Below are 27105 nucleotides of genomic sequence, written 5' to 3'. Positions count from 1 at the left end.
TCAAACCGATAAGCAACTAGCCTTACGTTCCCGTTTTAAGAATTGCTAACGCAAAGTTTGATCTTTACTTTTCTTTCTTTTCAGGAGTGGCAAATCTTTTTACCATTGTGTTAAAGTGTAAAGAATTTAATCTGACTTTAGAGGAGCTACAGATATTTGAACCATTTTCTCGTCTCGTTTCGAATATATTCTCAACGAAATATAGTTGAACCGCACAATCGCCTTACCATAGCTTTCCGGAACATAACGTTAGTCCGTTTTGGTCGGTTACTTAGGACATGTAATTAACTTTAGTGACTAACACGATCGAGATACTACAAGAAAAACTTACGTCGAACAATACGCAGTTATCGTATCGAGTGTATGGATGTGTATAAACGTGTATCAGTATTTTTGCTCTACAAAATTCATTTTGCGTTCTATATTTTATCGTATATATTACAATTAGACGCTTTATAACACGCGTTTCTACGTGCTCCGAGAAAAAATCGACGCTAAATATTTTCATCGTGTGTGTATGTCTGTGTGTATCTGTTTATATCATGTAGACCATGTTCAAATGTGTTATGCTAAAAGCACAGTTAGATATCGAGCAGAGAAGAAACACGTCGCGAATAAGACACCCGCTAAGTTACTTATTCCGAGTCCCAAGAAAGAATTCGTGGTTCGCTGAATTTGATGCAAAGATATAAAAAGGGACGTTTAGTTTGCTATTCCTCTACTTCCCCTAACGAGTTTTCATCTATGGCTTGGCTTACACGAACGCGAGGCTCTTTTGATCAAATGTTTCGCGTTGACCGTTGCGGTCTTTATTTTTTTCTTTTTCCTTTTCCTTTGTTGTTTTCATATTTTATTTGTGGTTCGATCGAACGGTTGCTTTGATTGTGTGCTTAAGTGATAACAGGTACGTATTGTTGATAAAAGAGATATAACAAGATCATAAAAAGCATATTTGACATAAAATTACAGAAGACATCATCGCGCGTATCATTGTTCAAATTTGAGATATTTTTAACGTTAGAAGGATATAATTTGGTCAAGAATGTCGGGAAGATTGCGACGAAAGTAACAAAATAATGCGTAGTGTAATCTGAGAAGCAATTTTCTAGACACGCACAGTTTGCTATTTTTTCATACGATTCGAATATTATGGAAAATTTTGATACGCTTCGATTCGCGAATGACTTCCACGGTTTGAGATTAAAAACCCTTCTACGAGATGCATATTGACATTGAACATAGACACTAGCTACATCAACCTATGTCGCTAATTGTTACTTTAATTTACAACCTCGTTATATCTCTCCCACCAAGTGTAATTATACAAGTAATGGACTCTATTTTTCTCTTTTCAAAAGCTTTTCTTCGAAGCTGCGCGATATTACAAATGAGTCGGTGCGTACACGATATCGCTCATAAGTATCAGGACACTTTTTACTCCATCTACTTACTAATTTTATTGAAGTATACAAATTAACTCTTTACACTCTGCTGTCCGGACATCTGAGCGGACATGGTAAATCTAGCGAACAACTCGAATGTTTCCTGTAAGAGGACGCAAAGAGATTACCGATGGTTATATAGCAGAAAATTACACGAAGTCCGAGCTTTTTAGAGATACGATCATTTCCTTGAAGTTTTCAAAGATCATCTCCTTGAAGTTTCGTCTTCGCGTTGTACGAAGAAAGAAATAAGAAAATGAAAAATATGCCGAGTACAAACGGTTAATACTGAGTTAGAATAATTAGAAGCAACACTCGCTGCCCATTTATGAAGTCACCGGGCGGTAAATTATCGTAGACTTCGCTGGAAACATTGGATTCTAGGAACTCATACATTCAATATCGTAATAAAAAGATTTGACGATCATAAGCGTCAATAAATGATATCACTGCGTATTGACTTCCAGAAATCAATTTGGTCGATTTATGATACGCTATTGCACGTAGCCGTGGTGATTATAACAAATAAAATCATAGTAGTATGATTCTGTAAATTTATAATTAAAGCATATAGACACTATATATTAAAAATAATCAAGTATCTGAATACTTTTGAGCGGTAGAGTACAGTAGTTTACCAATTTGAACGCCAAGCACAATTTTTCTGAATATATACCGTGTTGTACGAAACTGTTTGATTAACGCTATATACATTTACAGATTCGTCCCAACTTTAACCGATATAATCGTGAAAATCGTGTTCTGCCACGGCGTTAATGAGATTTCAAAATGCTTCCTATAACATGCGTAATATATTTGTAAAAGGTTTCTAGAAGTGTTCAAGTACTTCCGAGAGCCACTGTATATCGTCCATTCTCTTTCTCTCCCTCGATTCTTTCGTTCACGAGCTCATCGATCGATCTTGTTATGCTGTTATTATATCCTAACGATCTCCTGGTTAAATTTCTTTTGTAAAACCGACACGACGGAATCGTAATTTCTTCCTGCTGTAACGCCAGACACGCGTAGGTTGCGCCAGAAACTAAAGAATGCAGGAAGTTGAGAATCGGTAACTCCGATGCCCGCGTACGGCATACAGACCGACTCTGCGACGTGCTCGCTCTTACGCATACGGCAAGAACATAGGATACGATGGTGTTATTTTTATTTTCGTATACCGTTCGCCGACGAAAGGATAGAACAGATACGAAGGAATATCATAATGATGGTCCATTGATCGTCGATAGAACGTCGACGTTGCAATGGAATTAGGTTTGAGTCGCGGCCGTAGCGCGCGAAAAGCAAAGTAAAACGAAGAAACAAGGGTTTTGAGACAAAGAGCGTTTGACAAAATAATACAGCCGTAAAAGGACAGCGAAAACTCAGTTGAAAAAGTGTCCGAGCGAATACACGGACATTTGCGTTTATTAACCATTTAAAACATAGTGATGCCTGGTACCGCTGTGTGTACTTTTCTCTTTCTTTCTCTGTCGTTTAATTGAAACGTTTTATTATTATCTTTTTTTTTTATGTATATGTGTGTTTCTTTTCGTTTATTCGTTTCTTTCTTTTTATTTCTCTTGCACTCTTTTCTTTTTCGTTTGCTTTTTTAATCGTTCAATTTGCATAATTCCTCGATTACACTTACGCGGCTTCGAAGAGCATCGAAGCTCTTATCGATCACCTTAAGCATTAGTCTTTAGTGTTTGATTATTATACTACAGTAATATACAGAAAATCGTGGTTCTTGCCCCGGCGGCCTGCTCGTCCATCGAATTATGTATTTTGTTTTTTCATGTTCGTTCCTTCTTTTAGTGTTATACTGTTCCTCCAATAAATTAATGACTATCGTACCGCTGGATGAGCAGCCCCCAGGGCTTTCAATTAATATTCAATAATTACAATACACTAAATATAATCGGCCCGTGTATATTAAAATATAAATATCAAATAGACTTCTTGCCCCCAGGATGTATGCACCTAAATGCCGATGCGCGACTTAAAAAATTGAGAAACGTTCGTTAAGTAAGTCGTCACCGATTAGTTAAGACCCCTGTTGACGGAAGAACGCGGAGCTCGCTACTACCAAAACCTCGATAAAAATCGAAATAAACAGAAAAATATCAGTCGATTAATTTTTTTCCTCTTTTTCTTTTCTTTCTCGATCGTAAGCAAAATGTTCACAACGATGTATGTATAACAGTTAGTAGTCGCGAGCTACGACGCGATGAGATTAGAATTTTTTTTTTTTTTTTTTTTTTTTTTGGTTACCTAGATGATATAATGTTCCATGCGCTCCATTACAATATCGAGACGTCGTGTCGGTCGACAGTGACGAAAAAGGTTTCGAGAATCGTTTGACACGGTGCAATTTAAAGCCTAAGTACTTTTGATTTGTCTGCTGATTGATTCATGGTTGTCGTTCGTTTCCGTCGCCCTCTCCAATGAAGCGTTTATTGTCGGACATACGAAAGAGAAGCCAAAGAACGGGACTCGTCGCGGTCGGTCGACGCAACGCTGTAAAACCGTAACGCAGCGGTTCTTTCGCTCTAGGATAAACTCTGTTTTACTCTTCCGCTTTCTTTTTTTTTTTCTTTCATATTCTCTTGCCTTTCGTCTCTAGGATTTTTCTTTCTTTTGTTCGTTCGCAAGTGCGTACAAGACATTTCTCGTTTCAACTTATTATTTATCAACCAATTTTCTAACATTCGGCGACGACGTTCGACTCGACTCCTATAGTCCGTATTCGTGCACAAACTATTTCCGAGACCAAACTAAACCTACGCTTTGTACTCTGGTCGACCTCTGAAATAATTCATCACACGCGCAAGCAATGGATATCCCAATTTTTTTTCTCTGCTTTCTATTATACAATTTATACGTAATATATACGTACATGTATATATATATAATATGCATATGCATATATGTATATATCTAATAGATAAATGTGTATTCATCCATCCATATATATAAGAGTGAAATGGTGTTCAGCGTGATACTGGAGTATAAGACGCGAGACGATCGAATCTAGCTACGAAAAACAATTAGTCCGGTCGAAAAACGAAATCTAGAAAAGATCCTGCATGGATCGTCGATATATAAGGCACGCTCTACTAGTAAATAAATTTTACTGTCGACGAATGCTTCCACTCGAGTTTCGACACATCTTGGTTACTTTTCGTCTTTTACAGGCCACGCGTTGAGCTACGATCGTTCCAAATTATTATCATTATTTATATTACGGTGTGGAGAACCACCGATTTCTACGTGTCCTTTGTAATGCCAAATGGCGAATACATCGTATATTCATCTATTTTACAAACTCTACGGGTCGCGCACAGCGAGAACTGTTAGACTCGAATTGTCTCGAGGTTCCTATGCTCGGGTATATCGGTTGAACACCATTCTCGTTCGACGACTCCGCGACCGTGCGGCCGCTATTCCATACGCACGCGGCAAAGACAATCGGCGCAGCCTGAGAGTTTTAATACTTTAAGACAGACTTCCTGCGAAAGCTTAAAAAAACTTTTGTTTTCCTTTTCTTTCTTTGTGTGTATGTGTGTGTTCCTTTTCTTTTTTTACTTTTTGTTCGTTTATATTCACCTACGCTAAATACCGCCATTTAGAAACTTCACTTTACATTACGCCACGAAGGCGATCGATTGGGGTTACTATGTTGCTGGATGCATGGTCGTACGAAGGATCCACGCGTACTCGAATTCACAAATTTTAACGTTTATCTTTCTCCTTTGTCTGTTCTAAATTTTATGTAATACCGCGTATCGGATCTAATTGATATTCGATTCGAGAAGATTGTTAGAAACGATCACGTTAAACGTCGATAAATTCGAGCACACCTGGTAACGATAATTTACACATTTATACAGCTGTATCCGTTACGTATAGGATAAAGAAGTTTGGCAAATACTAATGTTAATCGACGGCACAAAGGACTTATCCTCTTAACGTGTGTTACGTTTGTATCTACTTTGCTGTGGTGTATGTGTATATGTATGTACGTATGTACCTGTACGTGTGTATATGCTCTGATGTCAGTGTAATTATTATACATATCGATGGTAATGGTACCGCGATAAGGCAAGGCATCAAGAAAAAAGGAAAAGAACAGCTGAAATCGACTTAGCCTCGAGAATTCTGAAGGTATTTTTTATGGTAGAAGAGAAAATTACGACCACAGAACGAAAAGACACTAAATCGCTATCGTCGTGGAAGATGAAGAAATTTACGCTCTATCTATTTTTCATCGAAATATTTAGATCCAAAGCTTACTATCAATTTAGATTGAAAACTATTACGATTAGAAAATAGAATAGGTGTGTATCGGCCCGTGCGACGTGAATCAGATAACACAATTATTTATAATCATAACGATATTAAATCTGCCTATCAATAATAATAGTACAAATAGTGCTACTACTATCATAGTACAGTTAAAATACACAAAAGGCGCACATTTATAGGCGGTACAAATATATAGTATAGCCATATAGCGAATAGGATTATTCGTAACATTCCGAATTCGGCTTATTCGTACGATTGTATAAAGTTTCTAAATTATAAGGAGTTTACATAGACCTGTTTTTTAGCTTCGTTACAATTCGTAATTATCTTTATCAAGCACTTATACCATTTTAACTACTTCAGAGTTACAAAAAGGTTATATAGAGTTAATTAAAATTACATTTCCGTACAACTGGAAACTCTTCGGAAAGATTCCCAAACTTTGAAAAATAAAGGAGAACCTTTGGAAAACGACGAATAATAAGCAACCAGCATCTTTGAAACTATCTATACATATAAAAAGTCGAAAGCTCGTTCGAAAGCTATCTTTACCGAAAAACCGACCTGGTAAATAACCGGTCCAAAATAGAATGTCCCGTGGCACGAACGAAAACGATAAGAACGGCTGCGCATTGTATACGAACAAGAAAAGACAAAAAGTAGTAGAAGAGAACTACGAAAACGAAAAATATTCTAAACCGTACGAACATCGAAACACCAAATTTTCTACTTTCTTCCACAGCGAAGACTATCCAGCTATGCCACGGTATGTCCCTAATTGTCGATCTGAATCCATCACCCTATTAAAGATGAGAAAAATCGTTAACGATAACAACGTTTTAGCAGCAGTGATGTGTTTAGAGTGTTTTCCCCCATATTTTTTTTTTTCTTTTAAAAACTATGATTAATCTTTACTCGTATAATATTATGCATAAGTCTGACAAACGTATAATACAAGTACTACCGTTCATAATTATTTGCAATATTACCATAGTATAATAGTGAACATTAAGAACATCGAAGAACAGTCAGATGTGAATCATCGATTCTAGCCTAATTTACCCGCATGATCTATCGTTTACTTCTTGCTTCCCTAATCGGACTTCATTTACTCGCTATTACGATATACAGTTGGCTTAAAAAAAAAAAAAGAAAAAAAAGAAAATGGTGAAATACCTTTATCACGTGTGACTTGATGGTTCGTCTCTCAATATCGAATCGTTCAGAGAAGTCAAGGTACGAATTAAATACTACAGACTATTGTGATTTCTCTTGCACGTATATAATCTACGAGATCGCGCGCGCGCGTACCGAAGAGTACGTACACATGGATCGTGAGCAAAATTCTAGAGACATGTCGGGACGAACCGAAATTTAGAAATCGTACATACATAAGATATACACGTCGATAGCATACATCTTTCGAGTTATTTTTCTTTCTTTCATTTGCTTTTAATAATTCTCGTTTCTACATGTAAATGTGGTCCGATCGTGATGAGCAATTCGACGATTAAAGACCAAGAACGTAAGAAGACAAACGTTTAAGAACTCACAGAGCACAATACAATATCAATCCTCTAGTAGTATAACTCCAAAAATATGTTATTCTCTCCTATACTTATAGTAGCTACGTTATCTATTCCTCGCAAAAAGTCAGTTGCTTTGTTTTACAATGATAATATATATAATATATATATATATATAATTTTATACGAACTATCCATACAACGCGATGAACATTAAATTCTAAGTCCACAAAGAAACGTAATTTTTATCCGCGGATGTCCATTTGATTCCATTTTTTCTCTTTCATTCATTCTTTCGCTCCTTTTTTATTCATTTCTGGCCATTTCAACGCGAGTATCTGTTTATTAACAGTGCTAGACTCGCTCGTCGAACGTTATTCGTTCCACGACTCCGGGCGCTTGTACGGAAAAAATCTATCAGCCTCGGAAAATGCTTCCTCTTTCGTCAAATCATCCTATTTTCTAATTTTATGGTCAAACATGCTCGAACGAAATTAGCGTTCCTCTTACAAGCACTCGGAATCGAACGTTAGAAATTCCACACTAAATAAATTTTCTATTGGACACAATCTCATTAACATTTTAGGCACTACACCTAGACACTAAGAAATCACTTCGCTCCCCTCTGCCCTGATGCGATAAGAAATGTATGTACAAATTTAAAAATGATTAAAATAATTGTATCTCTATAGCTTCGAGTGTATATGTATAAGTGTGCGCTCAAACGCGCACGTTATATATGATCCATGTGTTATGTAGGTGTATTTTGTACATGTGTTCCTTTTTCTTTTTATTATGTTTATGTATCATCGTGTCACCCGAAAGGAAGAGGCAACTGTTACGCTCGCGCTCAACAACGTTGTGAAACATCACGATCTACGTTAAAAAGATCGTATTCTAATAACACAATTCTCCCCTTTAAAATGGCAAAGAAGTATGGAAGTAAAAATCTATCACAAACATGATTTGATGTGTCGTATCACTCGAAGCGAAATCCGTGAAAAACAAGGAAAGCCCATGAAGAAGAATGGCGTGAAAGAATTGGAGCAAGTTAGACGATGAGCAGCTAAGGTAACGTGTCATATCACCCTATCGGAAGTAACAACCATATGACAATAATCTTCCTGGATTGTTAACGACAAAAAACACTATAGTATCTTCTTTATGTGTTACACATATATCGCGTCATGCGCGTGTTGGCCTTCTGAAAAGCCTGACCAAAATAATATCGCGTACACAAACCCTATATTAATAAAATATCACAACTAGAACCATCGTCACTGTTACGGTATGTCCCCAAAAGAAGAAAACAATCGTTCTTCTTTTTACCCTCTCGTACAGTTTCCATGGTAGCCTACGATTAATTAGATACTCGTGCTTACTTATCTACTCGTACACTGCTTAAAAACGTGCTACTTAAAGTAACAATGACTGCGCTAACGTGACTCTGAGCTCGTACTGACTGACGATCTATACCTAAAAAGTGAGAAACTAACGTAGGACCATTGCGTAGTTTGCGTATACGTTCTAAACCCAAAGCTGTTAATTAGTAATAAACATCGACAACGATAATTCTATCTGTTAGACAATCACCGACATCCGACTCCACAAAGCTGACCACCTAAAATCTACTACCCAAATACTTTTGCATATTCGACGCTAATAACAACGTGAACATAATAAAATAGCATACTTATACGTAGTACGATATTATCAGTGATTAATTTGAATAACCGAACTTACGATCGACAATTACAGTCTTATGCTAAACATTACAAATATTACATCGTCAGTCAAAACTTGCTCTTTGGATGCAAAAAAAAAAAAAAAAAAGAAAAAACAACAGAAACCTGACTGAAGTTCCCTTTGCTTATCTAGTGACATAGGTATCTAAATACATTCGAATGTACAGAGGAAAAAAAAAAAAGAAATGAAGCATGATGATGGTATGACTATGATGCGTAGAACTGTCGCATGTACATCTCCTACGTCTGTGTTTGTGCATGTATCGATTCCTGCGACAAAAAAAAAAAAAAGGCATGTTTCTATACATACACACGCGCCACATTTTTCCCATTTTTCTTTTCTACGTAAAATGCGAAAGATCTAAGGATATGACTTCTGTTTTTTCACGACTTAAGAGAAAAAACGGTATGTTTTCTCCTACGCGATACAACTTCTACGGTTTATATGGAAGCATACATATATACATGTAGGCGCGCAAACGTGTTTGTATAATTATAATTGTATATTCGTACCGTGTGTGGTCGATAAAATACGTAACACTTACAAGCTGATTGTAACTTTTCTTTGTTTTCTGTTTTACTGCAACTTTCGCTATACACGTTTTTTTTTTTGTGAGTTTACTCGTTTGCAGTAAATATAAATGTAAATATGATTAATTGTTAAACAGGCACATCGACTTGGTTACACAATTCTTTTTCCCTTTAATTTTTACATCGTATAATGCGCGTAAAGAAACATATTGACGAAGCCAATTCGCGCAATTGATAAACGTGATGCTTAAATTTGGAAAATTAATAAAAAAAAAAAAAAAGACAAACGAATGTTTAAGTAGACGTTTCGCGAATAAAACAGGAAATTAGCCAGGTTTTTATCATAGGTGCCCTTTGATATAAATAGTATTAGTTAATTTCTAAAAATATTAACAATTTTACGACTATTTATCCGATCGAAATTAATGGATTAGCAGCTTCACGTTATATTCATCTTTTAAGACATTGAAAAATGTTTTAGGATATTGGTAACATATCTAAAGTGTCAATTTATTATTCTTTCTAACACTGTTCTCTCGCTCTCTTTCTCTCCTTATCAATCACGCTAATCATTCGTAATCATTCGTTTCACTCATTTCGACTTGTTCACTCACATTCTCGCTCTAAGTGTAAAATACTTCTAATTAAACTCTGGACATGGTTTCACTCTAATCAACATACCACAGCTAATATCCCGTACGTTATTATACAGCTATGTATATAAAATAATTAGCAAAACAATGCCTAAGCGTCATTCCATTAAAAACCACGATATACACGTCAGCACGCAGAAAAACGTCTTTGAAACTATTTCACAAGTCGTAAAATGTGTGCAAATCCATTCTTACACCTGTTCGAACGTTGAAATGTAGGAGGAGAACCACTCAGGATAATTATACGTACAAATCGACATATGGGCATGCACATATACATCGAATGCAGTTTACTCAAGGAATTGCAATCATATACATTATACATGTATATATGATATATAGTTTTTCTCATTTTGTGAGATATTAGAAATTGCTTTCTTTAAACTGACGTGGAAAAATGTGAGAAGGAAGAACATGATTCGACGAGGGAGAAAAAACGAATGGGGATTGTTAAAAACTTGCACTATTGACGCTCTCATCGGAATAGAAAGAATTGAATGTACGTTGAAGAAAACATGTGTGCAATCCGACATTATAACAGATATTTGCAACGAAGGCTTCTTTTTCGACGAAAGCGATTGAACTAAGAATCTCGCGAAAATTGAATATATATATATATATTTTGTTTTGTTCCTTTTTCTTTGCGTTATTACTGTACACAGATCCTTTTATTATTGTTCATGCTAATCGTGTACCGCAGATTTGTGCAACATATACTCAATACATACATTTTAAAACTACAATCCTCGGTGAAATGCAAAACATTGAAACGCAACAGATGAATGAAAAAGTTAATGTTAATATGTTGTACGACGATCTTTCAACGCTGAAAAATGTTGCAGAAGGAAAAAATCTCATTTCAAACGAATCTAACGCAAACCTATCGCGAACGTGATATCTACAAAAAGAAAAAAAAAAATGACTACAAACTGCTACTGCAATTATCTTAAAGTCGGTGATGCCTATTCGCAATTAATAATAGTAGTAGTAATGGTAATAGTAATAGTAATAATTATGATGAGAAGAATAGGATTAATTACGTAGTAAAAATAAATAGTGAGGCTGCTGCGAGAAAACACAGCTTTTGTCAAATACAAATTTAACCATGCAATCAAATATACCCATAATGTATTCGAATCAAAATAGAAGAATTCGATTCTAAACTCAGACACACTTTACTTTCGTATAGCAACGTCATTGGAAAGAAGTGTTTGGTATTACACCAGTATACCTATAACACAGCTTGAAATAAATCTAGCGATAAAATCCGGAACACATTTTACAACAAATCAATGTGTCATGTTATGATTGTGTGTATGAGTGTAATTGATTAACTCGCTTTCAATTATTAGGTACAAGAACGGGAATCTTCATCAACGTCGATGACCCGTTTAAAAGAGAACGCTTAGAATACATTAAAGCGTTGTCACGCTCGATAACAAAAATCTCAAGTCTGACGAAAATTCCATCGGCCAATAACCGTGGATTATACCGCGCTAAGATTAGCTTTGTTAACGAGTAGTAAAAACGTAATGTATATGATATATATCATACCACAAGGAAATGCAAATTTATTCCCGTTAACGTTGAACTTCAATAAAAGATAACTTCTTAACCGTACAACAGTTACACCGCAGAACAGTTTTGACAAATCACCGACACTGAACATGTTTCTCTTTATCTGCTTAAACTGCGCTTAATTTCAAATAATGCAGATTCAAACGTTACGATAAAATCGTCTGGCCTCCTCTTTTCTTTTTTTTTTTTTTTTCGTTCGTATAACCTCGTAAAAATTCCTTTTGACGCGGCAACACTATTTCTTCAGAATCGTACAAAACATGTCAATTATATTATATACTGTCACGTATATAACATAAGCGCTATCTAAGTCGGACAAAATTGTACATCGATCGTCAAATAATATTTGGAAAAATAATACAAATACAAATCATCAAAGCAATGGTTCACTGAGGAAACGATTGCGCAACGAGAAGCATCAAAAAGCTTCTTTTCTTTATCGTTCTGCTTTTTTCTTCTCTGTTCGTTACTTTCACTTGTTTTTTCGTTTCGAATACGATGTTCACATCGTCGAACGGAAGGAAAAAGACAACACGTTCCACGAAGAGAATATGATAAATACGCTAGTAAAATCATTAGGACACGACGCAAACGCGATCAGTCTATCGACGTTCCAAGCCATATTATTTACTTCCTTGTCAATCGAAATCATGCATAGAGCTTTGATAATTTTTTTCATAATAGCACAGACAGGCAGTTCGAAGGGGGCTATCGCTTTTTAAGGACGGATTGTCAAAAAGTTGAGTTGAAGAACGACTTCGGTCTTGTCTTGAGACTCCGTCGACTCTTTCCAGTCGTGATTTTTTTATTCCTTTCGTAACAATACAAGCCTAGTTTTTTACTCTGTGTTTTCAAGAGCTGATAATAGTATCGCGAAGAGACCCCTTCGTTCGCTAGTAAAAAAACACGTTCGCGAGGAATGAACTCGATAAGAATGATAGGTTCTCTTTTTCCTTTCGTACGGTTATCTTTGATGCGATCGGTTATTTCTCGACCTTGTAAAATTTCGTTAAAAAAAAAAGAAGCGGCGAAAACTAGTGCTCGCACGCCGTTTGATTTTTTCTTCTGAAACCAGACAGAGGAATAATTTACTCGGTGAACCACAAACCAGAAGGTTGATATTGATGTTTGGCCGGTGAAAGTGGGGCCAATCCATAAACGGCTGTTGGCTGCATATGTGCAGGCAGTGGATGCGCTGCATGACTTGCCAGCAACGGTCTGGCCGAGCTATGATGAGCTGGTGGTGGCAACGCTCGACTAGAATCATACAACGTTAATGGAGACGAGCTGTAAAAAACGGGATAATGAACGTTAGAAAGTCTCCGTAATGCTCTAAAAAGGGAAATGAAATATTTGTTTTATAAAGATCATTTCTTCGTTCCACACGCATACGGTTTTATAAGTAGATAACATTATATATACGTATATATCATACATTTAAGATAATCGAGTAATCGACAAATTTCTTTTTTTTTTTCTTTTTTCTTTCTTTTTTTTTCTTTACATATAATACATCGTTCGTTAATGCTTACGAAACGTTTCTTTATCTTTGTGCAATTGTCTAAGCAGGCAATCAATGGTCTACTTTGTACAAAATAAGTGTACAATCGAACGAAAAATATGTATTGTATGTTTATTACATTTTGATAAGAAAAAAGACAACAATACTAATAAAAAATAAAACATGAAAACAACGTTCAGGTCATTTTTAGAGAAGAATATCGATTATCCGACCGAATTATATAAATACATCATACGATCTTTTACAACGTTACATGCCATTGAGAACGAGATAAAACGGTTGCACGGGAACGCACCATATTGCAACAATAAGTACTACAGTACGATCACAAATATAACAACATACGATGAACTATCACTAGAACGAAAATATAATAAATGGTACACACATGCATGCATCAACTAGGTGTCTAGGTACCCACCCGGGTGTGAATCCCTGATAGGTGGGCACTTGTTGCTGCTGGATAGCAGTGGGAGCCTGAGAAGGCGCGGCAGTTACGTATACCGGGGGTGGCACGGCATGGGCTCTTGAACGCACATGGGCGTACTCCTGGTACAGGGGCTGTCCCAGATGCTGGGCACTTCCTATTACAGCCCCCCCTGCAGGACTTCTGCCCCCGCCACCGCCCCCAGGACTGAGGTGGGCCGGATGCCCATGGTGACTGTGGGTATGACCCGGATGGGCTGCCGAACCCACTACCTGGCTCTGCCTACAAAACCCAAAACAAAGTCCATCCCTCCGTTATGCAATTCCCATGCGCTCTTTACTTACTGTAAGAAGTCTCTCTAAGAGGACAGAGACCAAACCGACAGAGAATCAAGAGATCGATTCATTCCGAGATCCTTTCAGATTCACTTTTACTCTCGGTCTTTTACTTTCCGGAAATAACATAGAAATTCATGCTGTTTACTTGCCCGATCATGATATTCAGCCCGTCTGTTGTCTCGACAACGTATACACGAGCTGCCTGTCATCGGTTTGGTCATTTCTCATTCAAAGAGAAAACCTATATGCGTTCAATAACTACGTGCATATAAATCTCGTTTAACTACGCTATTCCATGTATTTACTTGCTAGATTTTTCTAAATCTATCTGTGTATGATATATTACATGCTTTGAGTGTCGTGTAAATCAAACGTTGTAACATGCAGCACGATGCTAACCTATACTGATGCACGGTATTCGCTACCGCCCATTTCTGGTGGTCTCTGGAATGAGCAGCCGGTGGTTGAACGTACTCGTGTTTGTATTCAGCTCTCTTTCCAGGCCATGATACCCGCTTGTCCGTGCCGGTCGTATACACAATGTGTTGCTCTTGGAGGTGCGGATGCGCGCTACTCGTGGTCACATACTGCAAGAAGTAGTCATGCATGTCATAGGCATCATCCTAGAAAAACATTTCCAAAAGAAATATTACTAAAACAGGGGATGGGGGTATCTCAGTGAATGCAAATCAGGATCATTGTAGTTATTCCTGAAATTGAAATCAATTGCAAAAAAAAAGGGGGTAAAAAAAAAAAAAGAAAAAAATTATATAAAATAGAATAACATAGAAAACGGAGAGAAAAGATCGAGAAACGAAAGAAAGGATCGTAATTTGAATTAAAATTTAACCTGATAGGTCGGTGGTTCTTTACAGGCTGGCGCGTGACACGGATGTGGTGCGAGGTACTCAACGCCGGGCTCCGGTTTTGTCGCAACATTCACCATATTGCATTCGGACTGTACTTTGGCCAATAAACGTTTCTTTTGCGATTGAGACGAATATCCAGAACTGCTACTGCAATCAACAACACATTGGCTTTATACACAACTGTCTCCAATGATATTATAAACTTTGATCGTTGATATAATTACCTGCTGACGTGATGTTGCTGTTGGGGTTCGTGTTTAATTAACTGCGTAGTTTGTTGATGCTGAGAATGTTGCGGTAAATGTTGGTATAGATGATTATGCGCTCGACCTGGACTAGCTTCGCCATCGCTGTCACCGACAGTTACACAACTGATAATATTTTTTCGTTGCGATCTTTGAGATGTACTATGCGCTGTTACGTGGCCGTTAGTATGCGACTGACTACTTGAATGGGTTTGCTGTACTGGTTGAACCGCGCGTGGTGTTGACTGCGTACTAGAAATAAAAAACATATGCGGTAAGTTACACATGAAAGAGTCAGGGAGAACAGATATCCCCATTCAATTCAAAATACGTTAACACTCAGCATGAAAAAATGGCATTAAACGCTAGAGCTGTAAATCAGAGTGTTGTTACTCCGTTGAGACAATTGACACTTCAAACGCTACAACAGTGTTTCTAGATTGCCTTTATTATATACAGTTTTTAGTCTTGCAATATATGTATTTGTACAGGTGCAGTAACGCAAAATACGTTAATTGTTTTACAACATTAATTTCTCAATGTGTTATGAAGCTTCGTGTTATAGCATGTTCTTAGCGATTATTAACCATTAATCGATGCTATGGTGTGTGATTGCGTGATACTACGTTACATTCATATACCTTCGAATGACTTCCTCGCGGACTGGACGTCCATCGCCAGACAGGCGAGTTGCCAAATTTTGACAGGCTCCACATTGCTGATCTCCACAGCTGTCAATAATATTCATGCATGATTCCACTACTTTCTATTCTAATAAATTACTAATAAAATATAAATTACTAAATATAAATAGACACTTGTAAACGAGACACTGCATAATCATATTTTTAAATTCAACGAGCTACAGAAAAAAAAACTTTTAACGAAGCAAAATAATAACAAAGTAATAGAAATAATAAAAATTCAAAATAGCTGTAACATTTTCGATACGGTAGCCACAAAACAGCAGTTCTCTTCTAACCTTATAATTGCGAACAATAATTTCTAACTACTTTCTAATATTCTACAAAAATAATTAAATTAACTTACCACTTGCCCGATGTTTCGTCATCGCTATCACTTATCGTGATAACAGAAACTGCTGGTGATGGTGTATCATGAATTGTAATAGTTTGCTGCCGACCAGATGTAACTTGATGGTGTTCTACATTATGACTACTGCTGTGTTTGCTGCTGTGATGGTGTTGCTGCATGGGTTGTTGTTGCCAATGACTGCTGGAAGGTGAATGCCGTCTCATGTTGCTCGGTGGAGTACTTTCTTTTACTCTCTTTTTCACTGGACTTAACTGCTGTGTTTCCTTTTTATGCTCGTGCCTATGTTGAGACTGCTGAGGTACAGTTACATGATGTTGATGATGTTTCGTAACACTACGCTTGCCCCAACCTTGGGGAGGATGCTCAACAAGGGCACTAGTATTGTATACTTCCGTGACAGGAAATACTGGCCTCTGATCCTTCCCCAAAACAAGGGAGATTAGTTACAAACCTATCCGACCGACTTATAAAAGTAACCATTAGGTAAGGCAATAACGTTTACCTGCAGTATAGCAGAACTGTCGACGATAAGAGGTCTTCCCCAATCTCCGGCATCACTCAGTAATGGCTGCTGTATGGCTGCATGTTGCGGTGGTAACTGCTGCCAAGATGGTACGATAGCGGCCATTTGACGACTTCCACCAGGCCAAGAGGTTTGTACAGCGTTCTGTAATTCAATGATAAAATATAATTGGCCATTTATAATTCATAAACGTTTTTACATTTGTACCTTTCAAGAATACTTACGGTTAGTAACATTTGTCGTCCAGTTTCCACCATAGATACGGGAACCGCTGCATACTGTTGTTGGGCAGCTGCAGCTGCAGCAGCAACAGCCTGCTGCGATATAATCGATGGTTGGATTTGTAACGGGCCTTGTTGCGCTTGTGGAGGCTGTAGAACGTGTAAAGCGCAATTAAACGATCACGAATTTTTCTTTAAATATTTGATTATATACAATATGATTATATGTAACTAAGTTAAAATAAAAAGTGTCTTATTTACTTGAGCAACAACTACGTGTTTTGCAGGACTTGGCATCGTCTGATAACTGGGTGGATGACAAAGTAGACCAGGCACCAATTGATGTGGAAAGTCGTGCACACCACTTCGTCCGCTATTTGATCCACTTGACGAGCTACTGTACTGAGTCGCACGACGACTACTGTTACTGTATATTTGATACTAAAAGAAAGAATACACCGTGATAGAAAATAAACTCCATATACAAAATATATAATATGAAGGAACATAAACAACAAACAATAAAACTAAAATGCGAAAGCGAAGGGTCAAAACCGAATTTTCAAATAACACGATATTAAACATTGCGTCGATTAAGGGTACCGAGAAAAATTATGAACAAACCAGATTATCATATCCTGTTTGCGCAGTCCGATGTTCCCTAACCAATCGCTGTACTTGATTGGTCAACTGGTTGTTGAAGGTGAAAGTTACGGCACTACCATTTGTCGTCGGCACGAAATTAGCTACCAATGATGTTGGTGGTGGTGGTTGAGGTGCTGGAGGAGCTTGATGATGCGCTGGACTTGCAGTGAAGTCACCGGCTCGTCGGCAAACCTCCATCATTTGGACGGAAGCCTTAACATTGTTACAATGTGCATAATCGACTAAATGGGCCAGCGTAACGAAGGCATGGTTCAGAGCCTCCCCAGGTGTTATGCGGCGCTCCTACAAATAATAAGGATACGCGATGGATAAGGAATGACTCTCGCCTATTCTAGAAATTAGCCATTGTCTTCCGATAGCTGTATGGAATCAAAGCATGAACTAGATATTACTACCTGGTCCATTGTGAGCATCCTCTTCAAGAGGTCAATGAACTCTCTTCTATCTGCTTTTTCTGCCAAAAGTTGACCACCCTCCAAATCGGTCGGGACATTAACTTGACCAATATCATCGAGACAGTTAAAAATATACTTCCTCGCTTCCTTTGATTTGATACCAGTTTCAGCCTCATGCTCTTCCGGTGTTTTTAATCTCCAAAATGGATATGTACCTGCAATTCATTTAACATTATCTGTATCTGTCCTTCAAGAGTATCAATTTTGAAATGGTTATGAAGTACAATACTTACTGTCCATGTCTCTGTAAAAGAATTTTGTTGTTTTACTGGCATTGTTTAACATGTGTTCCGTTGGTAGGCCTTGCGTCTGACTTATGTATCGAATCTGATCGTATTCTGAACTACCAGGGTATAGAGGCCATCCTAAAAACAATTCCGCAACCACACAGCCGAGCGACCACATATCTATTGCTTCACAATATGGAAGTCCAAGTATAATTTCAGGTGCACGGTAGTATCGCGATTGTAAATAGGTGTTGCAGACAGCTTTAGATACATGAGAAGCTGACCCAAAATCAATAACTTTTACACGATAAGGCTGACGAACTGGATCCACCAACATAATGTTTTCCGGCTTAAGGTCTGCGTGAATTAACCCCAATTGCTAAAAAAAAAAAATTCATAAGGTTATTCATTGACCCATAAAAAAATTAACACGAAATTGTCCCAGCATGTAAATATATAAACGCAATTCACCTTAAGTTTCAAAAGAGCAGTGAGTACTTGTTGAAGAATCGGTCTGATATATTTGAGGGGTAGGGGTGAAAATTTATTCTGTTTCAAGAAATCATACAGATTCTGTTCTAGCATCTCAAAGACCAAGCAGGTATGGGATTTGTGCTGAAAGCACTCATAAGCGCGCACAAAGTTGAACTCATCCGCATTTTCCTGACTGAGTCGAGACAGGATGGAGACCTATTTGGGATAAAAATTGCATTTAGTCATGACTTAAAAATAAAACTGGCTAATCATTCATATCCTAACTCACCTCAATCTGCCCTTGGCGCGCATACGATGGATGGTTCTTCAGAATTTTGATGGCCACTATTTCATTGGTTCCCTTTTTCCAGCATTTTACGACCTAGGGACAAAACAAAGGCGAAATGTCGTTTAGTTTCTATGAAACTAAAGCTAAAAATAGCACAGTTTATACAAGAGAGTTAAAAAGAAACTTTTACCTGTCCAAAAGTACCTCTGCCCAAAAACTCGAGGACTTCATATTGATTAGTCATAGAATAGAGAACCTCGTGCTGTACCAACTGGTAATCTCCATCTCCTTGGGGATTGCTGCCACCGCCTCCATTGGCAGCGTTGGTTACTTGCTTGCTATGTGCCGTCATGCCTGTCTGCTTGTGTTGTTGTTGTTGTTGCTGCTGCTGTTGTTGTTGCAGCTGCTGTTGCTGTTGATTATGATGTTGCGACACTACAGTACTACCCACTGCGTTCGTCGCGTTGGCGGAGTGGACTGCCAGGCCGTCACCATTACCCTCCCTCGACCAAGTTTTTCTCTGTAGGAGGAATACACCTTATACAAAAATTTTTGGACGTTAAGAGATCGTAAATAGCTTTTGATAGCTTTAGTTGTGTAGGGACGATAACGATGAACACACGCAGGACGAAACTTTGATGAATCCAAGCCGAGGCAACACAAATCCAAAACACAATCCATAAGAATCGATGTAACATGAATAACATGACTCTCGTCTGTTAAATAAATACACACAGACATTCGCACGTTGTTAAAAATTAGTTTCAAACACGTACAGGATGTGTAGTCAGTAGAATATGAAGGAAAATTTAGTTGTTAACGTTCTACGTAATAGTTTTTTGCATACACATCGATTTACGTCGTTTCGATGATGATCTTCGACATTGAGATTTAGCAAGCATTAAGGAACTTCGAACACTATAGCGGAAATACATCACGATAGCCGGTCATGAAATATGAAATGAAAGCCTTGACGGCAATCGATATCTAACTACGCCACATGGAAAAATTTCTGAGGAACGCTCGTACATCTGTACTTGCTTACAATATCTTCAAGATCGAAGGGTCAACGAAAATCAATTATATCCCTAATTATCCGTCAGAATAGCATCGTATCGATTTTCGAAGCATTTAATGCGATAGATACGCAAAGACAAAAATCGTTTACGGCTTTGTATGTCCGTGCGGAACGAAGCTACCTTTGTGAAAGTTGGCTCATGACAGGTATTAGACGATATTAATCCGTAGCTGTCGAACGCCAACGATTATCATTCCGCAGGTACTACGTTCTCTCTCTCTCTCTCTCTCTCTCTCTCTGTCTGTCTCTCTCTCTCTCTCTCTGTCTCTCTCTCTCTCTCTGTCTGTCTCTCTCTCTCTCTCTCTCTTCCTTTCTCTCTCTTGGCTCCTTCTTTTTTCTTTTGCCAAACGATTCAACGAATCACTGTCGTCGAAAGTCACTACTTACTTCTGTGAAACAGCCAACATGGCCAGATGACAAAGTCGATTTTCGAACGGTCACGGAGAAAAAATGGCGAACACGATGACCGTTCCCTCGCGAAAGGAAAGAACGCGCCACTATTTTTAGCGATCGTAACGAGTTGTATCATGAACGATTGCGGAAACCAGCATGGTGAAAAATAAGCAGAGACAAATACTGCTGGTAAACGCAAGTTTTCTTATCAGAAAAAACCAACTGGATGACGAAATAAAGTATATACGCGGATAAAGAACGGATTAACTCTGTCGTTAGCTGGTAGTAGAGATCGCTGCTTCGAACCAAGCTGAACGAGACAGGATGCGATGTGAAGAGTACGAGAAACACCTGAAAGGATACGTTTATAGGATTTCAGGAGGTCGACATTCCCCTTGAACGATGTAACAAACGCTTGAAATAAAACTGAGGCTATTTTATTTCATGATAACATTCATAAATAACATGCATAAGGACTCTGTTTCATATTGATACACATCCCATCGCACGATTGCGCGTTACAAAACCGTGGAAGAAAGTCTTCTTCGGGTTGTTTTTAGGTGAGGAGAATGGCTTCACCGTTAATACTTATTTATAGCGATTTCAAGCGGTAAGCGGCGTCTCATCGAGCGTATCAATAGCAAGGAAGAATAAAATATAGGAAAAGAAGCGAGATTCGATAGATATAGAGTTTAAAGAAGTCAGCAAGAATTCGCTTAAAAATACATTATTCTCGATTGTAAATTTGTGATCTAAGCGTTACGAATGTACGACCAGTGTTCGTCTTCTACGATGATGGAAGCATGAACGCCAAAGCTGACGAGCAACAAGACCAAGAGAAAGAAGGATCGAGACGAGGATAAGTCGACTTTCTTCGACGCATCACGAGGGTCAGAAGAGAATTATAGGTAAAAGGAAATTGGAGGAAGTGGCACCAACCTTCTGGCCACAGCGTTGGTACGTGTCTAAGAGCTTGATCGTCGAGGCTCGTACCAGGGTCTGTTGGTTCGGGCTACTCTTCTGCAGCGCATTATTGTTGTGCAGCGAGCTAAATGCGGTATTAGCACCGTTCACGGAGTACCGTTGTTGCAGACCGGTATTGTCTAATTGGTAGTCGCCGGTCGATTGAACCAATGCGTGTTGGATCACCGGCTGACTCACGTTGTACTCCAACTTGCGTTTTTTGCTGTGGTGGTGAACGGTGTTGTTACTGCTGCTGCTGCTGCTGCTGCTGCTGCCGTTGACGCTACTCGTCTGCTGTGTTTGGATGAACATGTCACACATTCCCTGCAATGATATAGATAACAAAATCGTTACTATTTCACACGATCATTCTTTGCGAGGTAAGGACGTTATCGAACGTTCGAACGTTGGAACGTTTCTCGAAGCGGAAAAAGGCTGACAGAGAGCTGTTCTGATCGCCAGTTTGATCGAGCGAGATGCGCGAAACTCGTTCCTACGATCTACGATTGTGTCTCGCTAATCGTACAATAAGTCAGCTAACAAGCGATATACCGCTGTTTCCGATTCGACAGCAAATGATAAATAACGGGAAAGCGTCGGCAAAACTAAAAATAAAACGAAAATGAACAAAGCTACGGGAAATGGAGGATAGAGAATAGAAGAAGATACAAAATGGCAAGAGTTTCCGTATATTCGTGGATGGATTTTATTCCGAGGCATGTTGTTGCGAGCAGTGGGAGATCGAGCCAGAGAAAAGAGGGGACCCATCGTGCGTCGTTCTGATTTAGGCGAACCGAGAGAGGAGCCCACGGCTCGCCATTGCGACGAGGCGACGCGCGATATATAAAAACGTACGCAACTAACAGCCGACCACGACGACTATGAATATTTTAGAATCTCCTTCACGTACATGTGCCTTTGTATGGTTCCACGCTGATTCGGGCCAGCGGCTCTCAAAAGGCATCTACCGAATATCAGGTTTCTGCGCGTTGACACTCCGAGTAACTGCAACAGGGCAAACATATTGGGTTGGTCTCTCTCGAGCTAACGCTCCTACATACTCCGTTATTAATCGTGAAATTTTCCTACGTGAAAATCGCATCTGTTTCACCAGATCCAGTTATAGAAATCAAATTTCCCATAATTTCCAGAAAATTCCCGATATACTTCCAGGAAATAGAGAATATAATGCGATCGATTTCTGGAGCGCTCGTTTCTAGCGCCGGTAAACTTGCACTTATGAAATTAAGCTTTAGATAAGATAACGCTTGTGCCTTTCTTTCCTCTTATCGATCGCGAAAGAAAGCTTCGCGGGTGCACGCGCGAGAATCGACGTTACACGTCGCAAAGTAAAACTCGAGAGCAGCATAATACTTAGGTGTATCCCGGTGTGGAAAAGGAAAACGAAACATGACAAAGAAATACCGTGGCTCGGTCGACCGCGTCCCGGATCGATCGGCACGTGACGAATGTTTTGGAAACTTTCGTTAGCTCCGATTCGGTTCTCGCCCCCGCGGCACCTCCACACGCGTTAACACATGTCCACGATCTTCTCTTTCTCTTTCTCTCTTCCGGCTATCCCTCTTCATCCGCGTGCACGACGTGCTCTAATTATAGTGCTACTTGTCAGAAATAGTGTTGCTCCGTATTATGAACGATCTACGGTACCACCAAGTACAGTTACGTTTATGTTAACTGTCTCGTTACTCGGTGAGAGAGAGAGTTCTGTTTAATTGGTGCACCAGAGACAACGCGATATCTAATCGTATTGTATATTGTACACTATAGTCCAGAAGTACTTGAACACCTAACATTTTCTATTCCAGCCGACTAATATTAGCGAAATTTTACAAATCGTAAGTTACAATAAGTTCGCTTATGCAACAATAACAAATTACTAAAAGGAATTAAATTTTCCAACTGAATTATACAAATGATTAGTTATCCGATTAATATACGTAAAGCAGAGTTGCAAAAGAGAAGTCTACAACTTGTAACTTGTCAAATTACTAATATTATTAGCTGGTAAATTATTTTACAGGGAGACCCTGGTGTAATTCGATCAAAAAGTTGTGATTTTCGTTGTATTGTTAAAGTTGTGAATGACTTTTCTCTACTAAAGTTTCTCTACTATTAACTCTTCATAATTGTGCCTAAGAATCAGGACCAAACGATCTACTAAAATTAAACTGAAATAAACAATATACCGACGTGACTCAAAAAAATCCATCACCGTTTCTAATAAATACTTGACACTTCGTAGAATCTACGTAAACATTAAAAATATGGCCAAACACATGTTCCAACTGTTCTAAGATCTTAACATTGAATAGATACGTTTAAAGTCTTCATTCAGATATCTCCGCAGGATCGCTTTTATCGTTTATTTCATTTTTACGACTAATGAATTCATGAAAGTAGATCACTTGGTTTCTGAGAATTGAACGTTAATGAACGTAACTGAACGTATGGCTGGATAATGAAATCGAGAAACTGATAAAGAATGGGATTGATAATTTTGCCTATTGAAAGGCTAACGCGTCGACAGATTACGTGTGGTATCAATAGATCACGAATCTATTCTTCGTTGACATCTTCTCAACATATCACGTCTGTCGCGGCGCTTGGCTAAAAATTAATTAAAAGCTATGTACAAAACTACTTGAAAGCTACTACGAATTCGCGACTCGTTGGTCGTGAGCTAAGTTTGAACGCGAATCGCCTCGTCACCGTCGCGTCGTCTTTGTGCCAAACTATTCTCTCCCTACACGCTTTTCTCGACGATCGTCAAGTTTATAAGATGAAATCAGTGGAGAAGAGTAAGTAGCAGGGCTAGAAAGTTTCGTCTCACGGTACCTCGTCACGCCAGGTAAGAGAACGAAGGAAAGAAGAACGATCGTAAATGTGGGTCGTAGTATAATTCCAGCGGATGGCCGGTTGGCGAGAAGGTGAAAAAAGCCGGTTGTTGGCTCCACGACGAATTTCGGTAGCACACCTTGGATCAGACGAAAAACAGGGCTGGTGAAAACGAAGAAAAATGTGAATAGACGTCCTCCTTGACTAGTGGTATTTGAAGAACGAAGCGCCATCCGAAGTACGTCGTAATAAGAGTAGCAACTTTACGTAATAGCTGAACGTAGCAGATAGCGGATCGAAGGAGTTTCAGCTTACTATTCGTGATCAGTCGACTTTTATATATTATCATGTCGATTGGTTATTGCAAAAGTTTAGCAACGGACCTAACTTTTCAGACAATTACTTAGCCATCAATTAAAAAGAACGAAGGAAGAATAAATAAAAGGCAATAGCGCTGACTCGTGACACTGTGATAAACATGATACATCGAACACAACGGACGATCTTTGCATTGCAAAGTCGCGTTGTCGAGCGTCGTCCTGATCTCTCTCGACTTATCTACGAACGACTCGTGCGCGTATAATCGTTTCGAAGCGACGGCGGCACACAATAACGGAAAAAAGCGAATAGGCGCCGACTAGCAAACAACGTGATTAACGTACCTAATCTATCGCGATTTTTCGTGATCGACGAGTGATTGAGATTTGTGAAACACTCCATTCTCATGGCACAGCCGTGACTCTCCAAACATGGACAGCTATTGTTTCTATCGCGATATAGACTGGCGACTGGCGATGAGTCACTCTCTCTCTCTCTCTTTCTCTCTCTCTCTCTCGCTCGCTCGCTCTCTTGTCTATCCGTGCAAGTTGCGCGAACCAACGAAACGAAAGTCCGACTTTGCCGAGTTTGCGCTTGCTTGCGATGGTACTCGCGCGTTCCAAGCCGCAGTCCACAACACTACCCTTGCATAGGCTATGAATAATCGTGTGCAAAGTCTAGACTACTGTATACAGTCATCGTGGTGACTCAAGCTGATCGCTAGATAAACGGGAAACCCGAAAGGACCCGAAACTGACCTAACTTTCGTAGAAACTTTTGTCGCAACGTAGAGTTACTGCCGATCGAACAATGAACCGTCCAGATGAATCACGAAGATATTGACTTCCCGAACCGGAAAGATAAAAGTTGACTCATTTTCAGTGCGGATGCAATGAGAATGCAAGACGTTTGATGCGAGCACGTTAGAAACGTGTCGAGGCACCGATTCCGTCGGCTATCAATTGACCAATTCTTTGTATCTGACGCGTGAATAACGGCCGTTCAAGAGGATATTCTCGAAGCTGCGACGAATGCAAGGAAACGACCGAAGACGCCATACACCAGGCGTATGTACGTCGTTTCACTACTTTCTCGCTTTAGATAACGGATTGTTGTCGTCGATCAATCGCGGTATTCGTCGCTTAGACGATTGATAACGCAAGGAAAATGTCTCGAAACAACTTGGATAACACAAGTTTCTACTTTTCGCTAGAAAGAGTCGTACTTCGAGATACAGACACGCGGCGATAAATCGAATCTTACTGGACCGTATACCAAATTGTATCGAGTTGAAACACTGCTCGATTAAGAAGTACGCGCTCGCAAACTCGCGTTGCTTCTCCTCGGAAGAGACAGCGAACAGTTCGAGCCCGTCCGTTGTCGTAAATTAACCGTCTAGTATCGCGATCATAAACGTCTGGCTGTTACGTCTTGTATTTATAACCTGCAATCGCGCGCACAAAAGTTCGCCGACAAATTGGATGATCATGCGTTAGACTCTTCGTTTCTACTCTAGCAAGTTTTCACGCCGCTGCTAACAATAGTTGGAATAGGATAGCGGTAAAGTCATATTTGCAAGTAATCCACGGGTATGTACATGGCGTTTGCAGATCGAGTACGAGTCGAAAGGATTGCTGCAATTATTACCAAATTGTTATTAAAGCAAGCTTCAATTATCACTGAAACGAATGTTTCGAAGAGAACATATTTGAAGAGGTTGTTGCAATAAGTGCTTTCCCCAGTGTTGCGAACAAACCAACGAAAACCAACTCAACATCAAATCACTTTTCCAAACGTGTTACAAATTCATAGACGATTAATTAATTAATGTTTGCAATAATAAAATAAGGCATTTTTGAATATGGAACTTACATTTTTCTTTCTCTCGTAGTCAGTTCAATTTAAATATGGGAGCTGTTTTCTTACTGCTGCAAATTCTTCATTTTCTTTTTTACGTTTTCGATCTGTTTCCTCGAGAAGAAGCATCACAATTTATTCCTCTACGCAATTTCGTAACTCGTTATCCTTCGCTCGAAAGTAATTTCCAACGAAAGTCTTGAATCTGACTCCTCATTTTCTTGTATGTTAGATGAAAGGTATTCGCGTTTTTCAAACACTCTGATTCGGATAGAAATCAATAATGGTAAGTGGATATTATCATAACGAAGCATGCAATTATATAATTGAAGAGCACACAGGAAAAATGTGAGATGCTGTATCGTCGTTAAATTTTTATTTCAATGTCACTTGGTGGCTAATATATACAACTGAACATCACAGGAAGAAAACATGATAACTACATATCTGTTGATTATCTAATATTAACGTCAGTTGTGATTAGACAGAAGCATTTTAATACGACGATTGAAAGACAAGGTATTAAGACAAGGAATATTTTAGTACCT

General features: G+C 38.8%; 2 protein-coding genes across 17 annotated transcripts in view; both read right to left on the bottom strand.

Annotated features, from left to right (window-relative positions):
- Znt49b (solute carrier family 30 member 9) overlaps positions 1 to 27105 on the bottom strand; it is a 61207-nt gene that overhangs the window by 9219 nt on the left and 24883 nt on the right. The window lies entirely within an intron of this gene.
- Hipk (Homeodomain interacting protein kinase) overlaps positions 3589 to 27105 on the bottom strand; it is a 41346-nt gene continuing 17829 nt past the window's right edge. For 2 of the 16 annotated variants that reach the window (XM_072007177.1, XM_072007178.1), the window contains 17 exons: positions 21503 to 21850; positions 19283 to 19612; positions 19093 to 19185; positions 18801 to 19019; positions 18336 to 18708; positions 18040 to 18257; positions 17606 to 17929; positions 17243 to 17422; positions 16985 to 17131; positions 16740 to 16904; positions 16232 to 16656; positions 15823 to 15912; positions 15161 to 15433; positions 14918 to 15083; positions 14467 to 14690; positions 13691 to 14011; positions 3589 to 13067 (listed from right to left, as the gene is read on the bottom strand). In XM_072007177.1, coding sequence (XP_071863278.1) covers positions 12869 to 13067; positions 13691 to 14011; positions 14467 to 14690; positions 14918 to 15083; positions 15161 to 15433; positions 15823 to 15912; positions 16232 to 16656; positions 16740 to 16904; positions 16985 to 17131; positions 17243 to 17422; positions 17606 to 17929; positions 18040 to 18257; positions 18336 to 18708; positions 18801 to 19019; positions 19093 to 19185; positions 19283 to 19612; positions 21503 to 21850 — 4095 coding nt within the window. In that variant the 3' untranslated portion in view covers positions 3589 to 12868. Of the gene's footprint in view, positions 13068 to 13690; positions 14012 to 14466; positions 14691 to 14917; positions 15084 to 15160; positions 15434 to 15822; positions 15913 to 16231; positions 16657 to 16739; positions 16905 to 16984; positions 17132 to 17242; positions 17423 to 17605; positions 17930 to 18039; positions 18258 to 18335; positions 18709 to 18800; positions 19020 to 19092; positions 19186 to 19282; positions 19613 to 21502; positions 21851 to 22436; positions 22532 to 26572; positions 26819 to 27105 lie in introns of all 16 variants that reach the window. The other 14 variants (XM_072007168.1, XM_072007173.1, XM_072007174.1 and 11 more) reach the window with 14 other exon arrangements.

This window comes from Bombus fervidus, chromosome 7 (genome assembly GCF_041682495.2).
Source record: "Bombus fervidus isolate BK054 chromosome 7, iyBomFerv1, whole genome shotgun sequence".
Lineage (NCBI taxonomy): Eukaryota > Metazoa > Arthropoda > Insecta > Hymenoptera > Apidae > Bombus > Bombus fervidus.
The sequence above is the reverse complement of the archived record's forward strand: the minus strand, read 5'-3'. Positions and strand labels throughout refer to the sequence as shown.